Here is a 12,983-nt window from a genome sequence, read left to right as displayed (position 1 = left end):
TGAATTTGGTTAAGTATAGGTTTGAGGCTTAGAGATCTCTTGTTGTCCGGTCTGCTTTAATTGAACAAAGTGCCAGAAACCACGCTCTGGAAGGATATCCCAAGTGAGTTTCTCCACACAATTCGTCTCCAATAATGCTAGACTTTCGTATCATTTGGTATATAGAATTTGACAAACCCCGATGCGTTAGGGAAGTTTATATCGGAGATGAAGCAGGCCAAGACGTCAACTGTTCAAATTATTACTTGATAGATCTTTCAACTGAAACCCAAAATAACATATATGTTTTACTTAAGCTAAGCATATATATAATAAACTAATTTAAAACAAACCAATTCCTTCTATACTAACTCTAGGCCTAACCCCTCTACTTGTACAGACTAATGCCCTTCAAGGCCTTGACCTTCTTCTCCCCAGCTTTCGACCCACGTCGACGATGAGTGCCATACTTGTTGCCAATTAACTTTCCATGCTTCTTCCTCTCAACAGTACTAGGCCTCAAGTCTTGACAAGTACAATAATTGATACCAATGTTGAAAGCTCCATTACGATCCCCTTTGTTTCAGCTAACTCCATTGCCGCCACTTTATAAGATAGCTTGTGAATGTCATAAGGCCTGCTTTTCTTCTTGAGCTTCGTTTTAGGCACAGCATCATGTTCAGGAGGGCGCTGTGACATTGTTCAGTTATAGACAGCAGGAGCATGCCTTGATAGATAACTATAGAGTGCAGGAGATGGAGTATGATATTGATCATGAAATCCATATAATGGACGGCCAGGAACAGAAGCTGCTGCATGATGAGGGTAAGTGTTAAGACATCGACTGGGAACTGGTGCAGGAGGATTAATACCTGCATAAGGAAATACAGCAGGACTACTAGTAAAGCAGTTGGTGTAATGCAATACTGGCACAAAGCATGCGTACAACTGATGGGAGGGTTCCTTTTTTTTTCTGCTGGCTTTTTGTTTTATGAGAGGCTTTAAAAGTAAATAGAATAATTAATCGAATCTGCTGTTTCTGGCATTATATTCATGGCATCACTTTATGTATATATACCATCAGTGATGAAGGAGGTAGCATGGAGGAATGTATGTTGTCATTTGACATTTGCTTCCTGCTTGGAACTTTCCCTTTTAGTTTCTTCTGTTCGTTTACCTGTGACAAAGGGGACCTTTACAACCAAGGAAAATACAAGGAGAGATTTGTCTATTTTCGGACCGCTCGATAGAGAGACTTGCTCCAACCTTACAAAAGCTTTGGCACTAGATATGTTTGACTTAAAATGGGATTTAAAAGCTATATATAGATCTCAAACAGTGACTTTTTATAGCGTAGTTAATTTACACAAACACAGGTAAGAGTTGTTTACTTCGTGCAACTGTAGCCTAATTTTTACTGCTCTCAGTCTCAGAACATTAAAGTAAACAAACCAAAGCAAGCTGATCACCTGCTTCCACGCTTAGGGTTTTGGAGCAGAGTGTCCAGCTGTTCCACAGCTCATGTTCCAGAAATCAACCTCATATTCAAGCACACGCAGGAATGTTACTTCAGCTTTGCTCACCACATCTTCTGAAACCTTCACCAGAGGCACGCTGCCTGAAGCCGCCTTCTCCAACAGACGGTCAGCTATGTTTCGGAGAGAAGAGCAGTAGTGACCAAACCCATCATTGCCCCATCTCTGACAAGCCTCTTTTAGCTCTGGTGGGGCTTTGGACCCCTCTTCCAGACAATGGGCAAAGCTCTCTTGGTACACAGCTTCAATGGCCCAAAAGGCTGCCATGGCCACAGTATAATCAACCTCTGGCCTCATTAATTCCTCTAGAAATCTGTAAAAACACCACTCCAATTAGTACTAATACTGACATAAAAAATATCCAAAATTTTCAATCCCAACCATGTATCATTTGTTTGTTCCGTCCTAGCCCACTCTAAACTTCATTCCCCTGTCACATGTCACATCATTTGGTGAACAAACTTATAGAAAATAAAATTGGAGAAAACAAAATTGAGAAAATCTTGCATGCCATAATGGACCAAGGAAGGAGGACTACTTGGTACATATAAATACTCACCATGGCCTAAACCCAACATAGTTTTTGAATACAAACGATAATCTAAACTACCTTAAATTAGATTAATTTAGAGAGAGGGGTATTCGAACTTGAGTGTAAAGGGGCGGCATAGTTGGACCGACATAACACACATTACTAATTAATGACTGAGTGCTAAATGCTGAGCAAGTAATTTCGAGTTTAATTAAAAGAAGATGGTAGTTAATTACCTGCAGTAATGTTGGGTTGGTTTTTCAGGGGCAACTTGAGAGAGGTCAACACCCCATTTGGAAGCCTCTTGCTTGAACCATGCAATCTCATCATTCAGAGAACCCAAACCACTCAATATCACTTCCATATCACCACTACTCTCATCACCTTTCTTATAAGCCCTTATCAGCACACTCGCTACGAAAGGCACAAACGCCCTAACAAATATGTAGTCTTGCCCCTACAGCCACACCAAACATTTTAAAATTAAATTACAAAAACAAAATAAAATAATAAACAAATTGCAATTTCTAAACGCTGTTCGGAGAAATTGGAAAATGAAACGACACCGTTTCGAAGTAATTAAATTAACCACGTTTATTGCGTGCGGCTTACTTACCAGCCATCGTTTGAAGGCTGGAAGATCGACGGTGCCGTCACGAATGCTGAGGATAAAAGGGTGTCGGGTGGCTCCAATGTAGATCAGACGGTGCTTCTTCACCCACGTGTCGGTCATCCCACCGTGCGGCAACCCAGGCTTCGACTTCCCATCCATTTTCTGCGGCTTCGTTCTCTCTTCCTTTCCTTTCCTTGTGCTCTCTGTGTTTGACTGTTCCAGTGAGTTTGTTCGGGTGAGAGGGAGAGAGATGGTGAAGGGCTTTTGTGTTGGAGAGGACAGGCCCAATGGGCAATCTTCGTCTGCCCAACACGTGGTAGCCATGCAGCAAAAGAACCGCTACGCGTGTCTTATTAAAGGAGCATTGGACAATGGCCCACCATTGTTGATAATGGGCCCGCCAGTAAAGATCCAATGTGTAATTTCTGCCCTTTGTATTAGGGGTGGGCACTCAAACCGGCGAACCGGAAATTCGAGCCGAACCGTACCGAACCAAACCGGAAAAAAACCGAGTTGACCAAAAAGTCAAAAATCGAACCGGACCGGTTTGGACCGGTTTCGAATCCGGTTCCATGTCTTCAAAAACCGAACCGGGCCGAACCGAACCGGTGAAACTAAAAAAATATATAATTTCAATATATATTTATATTTAATGCTATATTTTTAATTTCACTAAAAAAAACCTAATATTTATCCAAGTTCAATGTCAAAATATCTCTCTTTTCTTACTTTAATATTTATTTTTTATATGAAATTGAGTAATTTGTTAATTTTCAAGTAAAAAAATAATATTTCAGTTGAGAATTGTATTAAAAAACAATTTAAAAAAATAATTTTTATAATCCGGTTCAAAACCGAACCGGAACCGGAACCGGACCGAAACCGGTTCAAACCGAACCGGACAGTTTTTGAAATTTTTTTTATTAAAACCGAACCGAACCAAACCGGATGAATAGTACCGGATCGGTTCTAATTTTAGGCAAAAACCGGCCCAAACCGAACCGTGCCCACCCCTACTTTGTATATTTCTTTCTAATTCTTTTTTTATTTGTCCTGGTTATTTTTGGTTTTCTCTCTTTTTGACAAATTAATATTCTAAAGGGTATATTAGTAATTTGTCCCTTAAATTTGTACCTAATTTTCGATTTACCTCATATCTTCTTTTTTTATAAAAAACTAGCTTCTCTGCACGCGCTTCCGTGCTTGCGAAAGGCATTTTTTAAAAAAAAATTTAAAATTTTTTTAGAATTAAAAAGTGTTCCATAAAAATAGGATCCATTATTTTGTATTTAATTTTAATTTTTTATAAAAAGTGTGAATTTATCATATTATCCTCATTTAATTAATAAGTTTAGTTCTTAATGTTTGCATTAACCAAGGATATTTTTTGGTATTTTGAATGTTTCACCATTCTCTACCTTTTGCTTTATATATGTAGATTAAGAATATAAACTTTTTTTTCCCTCTAATTTCTCCCCTGTCGTCTAAATTCTTAACATTTTATCCAATTTGCCGTTAAATATAAAGACAAATTGGTCATTTCTATATTAAAATAAAATAAAATAATTTGAAATTTGAAATAATAATGATAGAGAAAGGGCCACCTCTCTCTCTCTCTCTCTCTCTCTCTCTCTCCCCTTAACCCCCACAGATCCACCCCTCTCCAGCCCACTCTCTCATTCTCCCACAAATCCTCTAATGAACCTCCATTGTTGCCTTTGACAGAAAAGCTTGACAAGCTTAGGAAGGAATTCAACTAGGGGCTGTCGTCAACTCCCAGATTTCAACCACCCCCATAAAACTCCTAAGATCTATGTCCCACCTCCAAGATTTCATTCTTCCCCTCCGTCTTCTCTCTCAGCTAAGCTCAAGGAACAAAAAATACAACAGATATCTGATACACAAATCCCATTTTTATTTATTTTGCTTTATGATTGTTTTTGCTGTACGCAATGAGGGTTTCAACTTCCACCGTTCAAAAATATTGAGGCATAAGAGTAATAGGGTGGAGATAAAGATATTTTTGTTGTCGGAGAAAGAAGGGAAAAAGGAGAGAGAGAGAGAGAGAGAGGAGGAAGGGTAGGTTTGGTTGTTGTCGAAGGAGGGAGAGAGAAGAAGGAATGGGGATTGAGTAGCGGGGAAGATAGAGGGGGGTCTGTGGGTGGGGATAGATTTTTTTTTTTTTTTTTTTTTTGGTTGTTATTATCTTTCTCTTTAATTTTTTCTAAAAAATAAATTTATTTTTAATGATTTAACAAAAAATCGGATGAAATGTTAATGATTTAGACAGTAAGGCTATCTCCAGTTATACGGCTAAATGTAGTCCAAGACTAAATATTTAGCCCTCCAAAATATTAATTTTTTAAAGAATCTCCAACCATGCAGGGTTATATTTTAGAGTCTTTCATATTTTATTATTTTGAGAAAAACTATGGTACAATATTCATGCATTCCACAACTATGTATTGTTTAATTTAATTAAACCACTATTTAGAGACAATATTCCATGACCAATAATTTTTTATAATTTGTTTTAAACAACACTTGAAAATATTTAAAAAGATGACCACATTTATTTTTATTTTTATTTTAAATAAAAGGATGGGTTTCAATGGTCTGACCTCCAACAGTTATGACCAGTAATTTTTTATAATTTTTTTACAAATTGAAAACATTTAAAAATGCTTGTAAAAATATATCGATGAAGTCAGCGCTTTTATTGTTAGCTATTGGATTTGCACTAGATAATTCTTGCTCTTGCCCACACTTAATAATTTATCTTCTTCAAAAGCACATGCATGGGACTCACAAAAAATTTGGCCTATGCCAAAGCTGAGCTAAATGTGGCCTGGTTGGAGGGCTAAAGGGCCAAATGTGGCCCTCCAAATTTGACCAAAATTTTGTTTAGCCCATGGCTGGAGATGAGTTTGGCATTATTTTAGGACTATATTTGGGATAAAGCTTATGGCTGAAGATGGCCTAAGAGGGAAATTGGCGAAAAAAAAAGTTCAAATCGTTAATTTTCTAAAAAAAAGATAGGGGGTAAATCGAAAGTTATGTACAAGTTCAGGAAGCAAATCACTAGTATACCTTATTCTTAAGGAGGGAGATTGAACTCAGGTTCAAAGAGGCAGACACACTGCCTTTTTGGTGACACGCTTTTGTAATTGCATTGTTTTAAAGGAGATTCACTATTATACCCAATATATGAGCAAAAATTATATATTAAAAATCCCTATATGAAATAAACTTTAGAAAAACACTCAAAATCCATTTACAACATAATAAAAAGGCTTTTAAATTATAAAACTGCTATTGATTTCTTAAAACAAATCCAACCCCAAAATCTCATAAATAAAAAACCCAAAACACTCAATAGGTCATCAAAGTAATTTAATAATCAAAATTAAATTCAATAATGCTAGCTATCATTTTTTGAATTTTTTTGGGTTTGTTTATAGAAATTAAATGGTGTAAGATTTATCTATATTATTAGTGCTAAGAATAGGTATATGACTAAATATCTCTTGTTGTCTTGTTTTAACAAAGCATTGTTTTCTTCACTAGATGCCTTTTGGCTTCTTCTTTTTTTTGGTAGATTTGCTAAATACAAGCATTAGCTAAATATTATGACAAACTACATAAAACTCCCTAATTTATAGGGTTATTTATAAGTTCATACCCGATTTTAGAGACATTTACTAGTACATACTCAACGTCACGGAAACCCTACAATTTACTCCCTCCGTTAGTCAAAACGTTAGTTAATCTGTTAAATGCTGACGTGTCAAAAATGTAACTCTTTTTTTGATGATGTGGACTTCCACGTGGACTAAAAATTAATAAAAAAATATTTTACTGTTCAAATTATTTTAAAAAATCTCTCTCTCTGTGAGAACCTATACCCAACACTGATATTACTACTTCCAAAATTTCATCGTCGGTGGAAGCAAACAACACCCCCAGCATTCCCTGGATAAGAGGTGCCTTTGCTAACTCAGATTCAATGACAGGATCACCATGTGAATCCAACCTCTTTTTTGTTCTCTCTGTCCAAACCTTTTTTTTTCTTCAATAAAATATGTGTCTCTGTCTCTCCTTGGTTTGAATTGCGACGGGGTGTTTAGGTTTCAATTCTATCAAATTTCAGAAATTGATTCAATTTCGGTTTCGGAGGCATTAGGTAAGGGATTAGTGTAATAAATCGTGAAGAAAAATCAGATCTTTGAGATAGCGACAACAAATTGGGCAGAGAAGGAAAAACAAAAATGGAGAATATGATGAGCAAGCTACGGAATTTGGACGCCTACCCCAAAATCAATGAAGATTTCTACAATCGCACGCTCTCTGGTGGCGTCATCACTCTCGCCTCGTACGTCTCCTTCTTCCTTTTTTTTTTTTTTCCTGTTTTGTCTTGTTATATTTGTGTATGTTTATTCAATTTCTCTGTGTTAATAGATCTCCATGATTGTTTGGTTTGTTTTTGGAAGGAGGATCGATTCACTTTCTTACTTTGTTGAGATTGAGATGCAAAGTGGAGTTGATACAAGCCAAGATCTCATATCTGCCTACGAAATAAGCCCCATCCATCATTCTGATATTCGTCGTCATTTTCGGAGTATCTGTGCGCTTCTGAGATTTCGGCGATTTTTCTGTCTTGAGGCCTCTGCGTCTCTAAAGATGAAGAGACGAAGACTCGATGTCTGAATGTGAAGCGGAGAGAGAGAGAGAGAGAGAGAGAGAGAGAGGTTTTAAAATAATTTAGGGGGACTTTGGAAAAACCCAAAGGAGAGAGAAAATTTTTAAAAGAAGCAAAAATGGACAAAATTACCCTTATTTATTTTTTAATTTCCTAAGAAATCCATTATATTTGCATGTCTTTGGTTTGAAAGTTGAGAGGTTATTCTGTCTTTTTTGAAAAAGTTTTGGCTTTTTTCAAAAGTGAAAGTTTTTTTATGGGTAAAACCTAAATTTACTAATAATTTAAAGAGTAATATAATTTATTATTAATTTTTAGTCCACGTCATAAAAAAAAGGGTCTTACTTTTGACACGTCAGCATTTAACAAACTGACTATTAGTTTGGCTAACGAAAAGGGCAAATTATAGAGTTTCCGTGACGTTGAGTATGTACTGGTAAATGCCCCTAAAATCGAAGATGAATTCATAAATGACCCTATAAATTGTGAGATTTTATGTAGTTTGTCCTAAATATTAACATGTTTAGTAGTCTAAATTCCTAGTTTGATAATATAAATAAAAGAATAATTTTATGATACTGCTATGATATAGGGGACATGGGGACATGAAATTTGGGGACAGCAGATCCCTCGATTATGTTTTTCACTTTCCCTATAACTAATTTGGCTGATGTCATGGTCTTTTGTTATAATTTCTCCACTAACATCAAGGGAAAGGGATGCACTCTTGATACCTTGTCAGGAAAACAAAATTTAGAAAACATTGATCTCCTCTTTCTTTTTTTTCGTTTGTTTATGGGAGCTTAGCTATTACATGAGATATTTAGCAGTCTTAGCATTGACTGCATGGAACTTCCAAACAGAAAGAGAGAGAATTGGTGTTCCTTTCCATCCAACAATAAGGCCTTTCCCATTAGCATCCAATGTGCAACAACTCCCACAAGCAAACTGTTTAGCCACGAGGTCTGCTTGGTACAAGGATGACAAGCTGAGCTCTGCTTCCACCATTCCACTTTTTGCAAACAAAGTCCTCCAGGCATCGATTTTCATGCGCCGGATTATCCTCTCTTTGCCTTCGCTAGCAATGATATTTTTTATCTCAAGGCTCAAATATGTTTCCTCCAATTCCATCCTGTAGGCGCTGCCTCTGTCCATGCAGACATCAAGGCACTCAAAATAAGCACTATAGTACAAGAGTGCTTCATTGAAACGGTTTGTGAAAGTTGGTGAGTTGTGATTTGCTTCGATTTCGGTGATCACCATCAGATGGGGGTTGAGGTTTCTGAGTACTTTTATTAGAGATTCTGAGCAACTGGGTTGTCTCATTGTGCTGCATAGCAGTAGAGGGCAGTAAACTGCAGCTGTTTCGCCATCCTCTAACTCAAAGGTGTCTTCATTGACATCTTTGATATCTTTCACCATGGCTACTTTGAAGGAAAATGGTAATTTCAATGCCTCGGCAAACTGTGCCAACCTTCTGCCAGTGTCCTCCATCTTTTCTCTTGATGTCACTCCAACAGCAGTAACTTTTAGCAGCTCGATCGGGCATTCGTATCGAGTTGCAAGAGCTTGCATCAACACTATGCAGTGCCCCCCAGTTCTGATTGCAAGGTCAATGAAGTGAATCTTTTTGGCTGATGCTACACTTTCAACAATTGCTTGTATCCCTGCAAACTCAGTTATTTGATAAAAGGGAACTTCTAGGAAGCATGCCATTAAAGCAGGAGTCGAACTCGCCATTGCTTCTTGGAAATGCATTGCAAGTACATCTCTGCTTTCTGAGCCCTCAGATGTGTTTCTGCCAGTTTCTCTATCAGTCTTCTCCTGAAGAGCTTTGGCAAAATAGTAAACAACTCTTTGAACTGAATTTCCACAGCTGGAAGATAGGAAATGGCATAGGTTCTGTAGTTTTCTTGCACAACCATATTGCTGCTTTGCAACCTTTTCAGCAAAAGCTAAAAGAAGGTGTGCCAGCTCAACATCTTTGGTTTCCTGGTCTGAGAGGCCAAGCGGAGCACTGCCTAAAACACGAGCAGGCATGCAGTCATCAGCGTATCTCCGGGAAGAGAAGTGGATGAAGCTTGCTCTTGCTACTCTCATTACTTCAACAGTTGACAAGCCAGGTACACAACTCATGGTTCAAAGTGTATAAAGCTGGGGGTTTTTCTTAATGTTAGTGTAAGGGTTCTTCTCAATTCTCATCCTGTGTATATATAAGCTGACCTCTTGGTTGTCGAAAGCTAAGCTATGACTTTTGACATGGTTTGACGAAATTTGTAGGATATTCTAGGCTTGGCCTTCCATGAAATTTCAAGGAAAAAACTGTCAACAGCTGTATGGAAAACTGAAATGGTTAAGTAACTTGGTTGGATTGGACAGGTTTACTAAAACAAAATTAGTACAATACAAATTATTCTGGTTTTCACCAAATGATTCTTGTTGATCCACAATAGCCTGGCCACAGTTTAATACATCCAAAAGCTACAGACAATATTATTTTTGCAAGGAATATGGGACGACATAATCCAAGCGGATAGCTAAATTATTCCTTTTGCTGATATAGTTTTCTCCAAACCAGGAATCTGGTATATCTTTAAATAAATTTGCTTAGAGTGTGAGCCGGCTTATTATGCAGCAAAACAATAAGGGAATAAAGATAAAGAATAAGACAAGCTAGAAAACCACACAACAAAGAGAAGAAAGTACAAACTGGAAGCATGTTTTCATGAAGCACCACAGCGTGGCGTCAAGTTGATGGAAGGGAAATAAAAAAGAAATAGTAGAATTATAATAGTAATAATGCAAATCGAGAGCAAATCGACACCATCTAGTTTGAGTAATATGCACAGCACAATACACTCGATACTAGTTTGACACAGAAGACATCAAGAACAAGACTGATGTTCACAATTCTTGCAGGGTAGCTTTCATGATAGTTGAATTTAGATATTAAGTTGTGCAAAAATTTATAGAGCAAGTGTGTTATGAACTTATGATCCATGGCTGGAGAGACATGTTTTGTGGTTGCCCTTGTACAGCTCCAGTGTGATGAGGACATATGTCTGTAGTTGAAATCTTTCACTAACAGTTGCCTCTCTTAATGGCTTAGTTTTCTTCACACAGGAATCCATCAGTAGATAAATAATGCAAAGTGATCATCTCCTTGCACAAGGAAGACAATTCACAGAGTGTCATAATTTGGACTCAATCTTAACAAATCAAAGTGAAGTTCCTTTTTAGATCATGACCTGATATCATTGAGGCAGGAATTCACTCATGAGAACTTGTGAGACAACGTGAACTTCAAAAGAGTAAACAAAACAGCATGAAAACTTGTGGGACAATATAATCATCACTCATGATTATGCATCATATGTGCCAATCAATCATTTCAGTTGAATAAAGCACAAGGTTAGCAATGGAAATGTGAGGTGGGGCTATGCATGAAGCATGCTTTAATCAGAAACTGGGTTGTGATGAACGCATTGATGATGATTAAAAAAATTAATAATAATAATAACCCATAAAGGTCCTGATCATAGTTATAAAACAGAAACTAAATTTTGAAGCTCAACCAAGAAAAGAATTATATATGAGGGATATAAAACCACATGCCAACTCCATTTCTTATTATTATCAAAGAAATTTCCAAAGAGAAAGAGACTGGAGAGGTGTGCCCTTCCATCCAACAAGAAGGCATTTCCCATCCATATTGACTGTGCAAGAACTCCCACAAGAAAAATTCTTAAGCACCAGCTCTACTTGATACAAGGATGATGAGCTCAAATCTATTTCCTCCATTCCATACCGTGCAAAAAATGCCCTCCAAACGTCAATCTTCACATTTCGAATCTTCCTTTCCTCTCCTTCAGCTGCCACAATGTTTCTAATTCCATTCCCAAAGTACAGTGATTCTAAAATCATTCTGTTTGGATCATTTCGTTCCATACAAGTTTCCACGCAGTCGAAGTATGCACCAAAGAAGAAAAGGGCCTCAATAAAACGGGTCACAAAGACTGGAGAGTTGTGATTTCCCTCAACTTCAGTGACCACTGTTACACATGGACGGATGTTTTTGATTACTCTCATTGCAGATTCCAGTCGATCTGGCTGTGCAACCATGCTCCTCATTGCGAACTCAGAATAGACAGCAACTGTTTCTTCAGAATCTAGCTCAAACATATCTTCTTTGAGATCTAGCATGTCTGGTACCATCACTAACTTGAAAGAAAAGGGTAAGTTCATGCTTTCGGCAAAACTCTCCAACCTCTTACCTGTTTCCTCAATTAATTTTCTGGAACTCGTTCCTATAGCACTTATCTTGAGAAGCTCAACTGGACAATCAGAACGAGATGCTAAGGCTTGCATCAGACCTGTCCATTGCACCCCATTCCTGATTTCCAGATCAATTACATGTACCTTCTTAGCCTCAGCCACATTTTCCACAATGGCTTGAATTCCAGCAAATTGTGCAACTTGGCCGAAAGGAATCTTGATTTGACATGCAAGGGAGGTCTCATTTGGTCTCTTCATTGCCTCATTAACATCAAATGAAGGCTTGTTCCCCAAACCCTTTGGTGTGACTCTTCCAGTTTCGCGATCAATCTTCTCTCGAAGAGCTTCAGAAAAATAGTAAACTACTCGTTCAACTGAATTCCCGGTACTGGAAGACAACAAATCACATCGATTAAGCAATTTGCCTGCACGCTCATACTGCTGATATCCTACTTTCTCAGCAGAAGCAAGAAGGAACTCAACAAGCTCTACATCTCTAGTCTCCTCAACTGAAAGGCCAGAAAAGGAGAATTCATAAGGATGGCTAAGCATGGAAGCAACACCAGACGCTTGGGAAGAAGTACGAATGAACCTTGCTCCTGCCACCCTCATGATTTCTTCAGTTGATAACTTCCTGCCTGCCACCTGATCTGTGCATGCTGTGTAATTGCTAGACTCAAAAATCCTTTCCCCATTCAACCGTTTAAACCCGCTGCCGTAGTTGTTCAAGAGATCAAGCCCTGCTAAGGAGGAGAAATCTCGCTTCCCTTTCTTGGGTTCAACATGTGGAACCAAAGTTGGGATATCTTCAAGCTTTCCAATCTCCTCTAAGCATGCTTGAAATGGTGGAAAGAGAGCATCAAACTGCATGGCATCAAATAATCCATAGTCTGAAACCAATGGTTGCTGCTCTTCTTGTTGTTGAAACTTGGGGAAAAGGAGCCCAGAGGAGTAGTGATTATTGCCATAAAATCCATAATCAGAACCAAGGGAACCAAATCCGCCTGAGTCCCCCCAATTGTCAGCTTCATAAGAATGAACTTGTTTCCCAATTTTTTTCACCTCTTCCATTATAATATGAGAACCTTTATCAGTGGAGCTAAGTTTATCCTGAACTCGACAGAAATTGAACTCCCCGAAAGAAAACATAGCATTCGTCATCTCGAAAGGGAAACTAACACACACAGAATTTGGGCTCCAGATTTAGATATTGAGCAATAATTCAAGATAGACATGAACAAATTAAACATCTTCTGAGTTTCTTATTCCAAGTTGGTTATATATGAAAATCACTTTGTAAATAGAATAATATTACTCCTTTTGACAGAGTCGCACATGGCTCATCATCAA

At 37.8% G+C, this 12,983-nt stretch overlaps 4 protein-coding genes across 8 annotated transcripts; 1 reads left to right on the top strand and 3 right to left on the bottom strand.

The window, feature by feature from the left end:
• On the bottom strand, positions 222 to 2,947 carry LOC18793273 (probable bifunctional TENA-E protein). 5 transcript variants are annotated; one of them, XM_020560510.1, is made up of 4 exons: positions 2,663 to 2,914; positions 2,283 to 2,503; positions 1,449 to 1,827; positions 222 to 851 (listed from the first exon to the last, which is right to left on the bottom strand). In XM_020560510.1, the coding sequence occupies exons 1-3, from the start codon at positions 2,816 to 2,818 to the stop codon at positions 1,461 to 1,463; spliced, it is 744 nt and encodes a 247-aa protein (XP_020416099.1). In that variant the 5' UTR covers positions 2,819 to 2,914; the 3' UTR covers positions 222 to 851; positions 1,449 to 1,460. The 5 variants fall into 5 exon arrangements, with proteins under 5 accessions (XP_020416099.1, XP_020416110.1, XP_020416113.1 ...); XM_020560521.1 differs by having other exon boundaries at positions 222 to 791; XM_020560524.1 differs by having other exon boundaries at positions 222 to 788.
• Positions 6,593 to 7,435, top strand: LOC109946665. The gene is made up of 2 exons (XM_020555162.1): positions 6,593 to 7,031; positions 7,150 to 7,435. The coding sequence occupies exons 1-2, from the start codon at positions 6,928 to 6,930 to the stop codon at positions 7,364 to 7,366; spliced, it is 321 nt and encodes a 106-aa protein (XP_020410751.1). The 5' UTR covers positions 6,593 to 6,927; the 3' UTR covers positions 7,367 to 7,435.
• LOC18791177 (DELLA protein GAI1) lies at positions 8,169 to 9,494 on the bottom strand. Its single transcript, XM_007226864.1, has one exon. The coding sequence runs from the start codon at positions 9,492 to 9,494 to the stop codon at positions 8,169 to 8,171; it is 1,326 nt and encodes a 441-aa protein (XP_007226926.1).
• On the bottom strand, positions 10,995 to 12,794 carry LOC18792127 (DELLA protein RGL1). The gene has a single exon (XM_007224710.2). The coding sequence runs from the start codon at positions 12,792 to 12,794 to the stop codon at positions 10,995 to 10,997; it is 1,800 nt and encodes a 599-aa protein (XP_007224772.2).

The sequence above is a fragment of the Prunus persica genome, chromosome G1 (assembly GCF_000346465.2).
Source record: "Prunus persica cultivar Lovell chromosome G1, Prunus_persica_NCBIv2, whole genome shotgun sequence".
Classification (NCBI taxonomy): Eukaryota; Viridiplantae; Streptophyta; class Magnoliopsida; order Rosales; family Rosaceae; genus Prunus; species Prunus persica.
This window is presented reverse-complemented; position numbering and strand designations above follow the sequence as displayed.

What these genes read in the sequence shown, in the direction of transcription:
- LOC109946665 (XM_020555162.1), top strand. Translation starts at nt 6,928, where the DNA reads ATGGAGAATATGATGAGCAAGCTACGGAATTTGGACGCCTACCCCAAA. An exon ending in GGCGTCATCACTCTCGCCTC is followed by an intron (nt 7,032 to 7,149) that starts GTACGTCTCCTT and finishes TGTTTTTGGAAG; the next exon opens with GAGGATCGATTCACTTTCTT.
- LOC18793273 (XM_020560508.1), bottom strand. Translation starts at nt 2,818, where the DNA reads ATGGATGGGAAGTCGAAGCCTGGGTTGCCGCACGGTGGGATGACCGAC. An exon ending in CAGCCTTCAAACGATGGCTG is followed by an intron (nt 2,504 to 2,662) that starts GTAAGTAAGCCG and finishes GTGTGGCTGTAG; the next exon opens with GGGCAAGACTACATATTTGT. An exon ending in CCAACCCAACATTACTGCAG is followed by an intron (nt 1,828 to 2,282) that starts GTAATTAACTAC and finishes GTGTTTTTACAG; the next exon opens with ATTTCTAGAGGAATTAATGA.
- LOC18792127 (XM_007224710.2), bottom strand. Translation starts at nt 12,794, where the DNA reads ATGACGAATGCTATGTTTTCTTTCGGGGAGTTCAATTTCTGTCGAGTT.
- LOC18791177 (XM_007226864.1), bottom strand. Translation starts at nt 9,494, where the DNA reads ATGAGTTGTGTACCTGGCTTGTCAACTGTTGAAGTAATGAGAGTAGCA.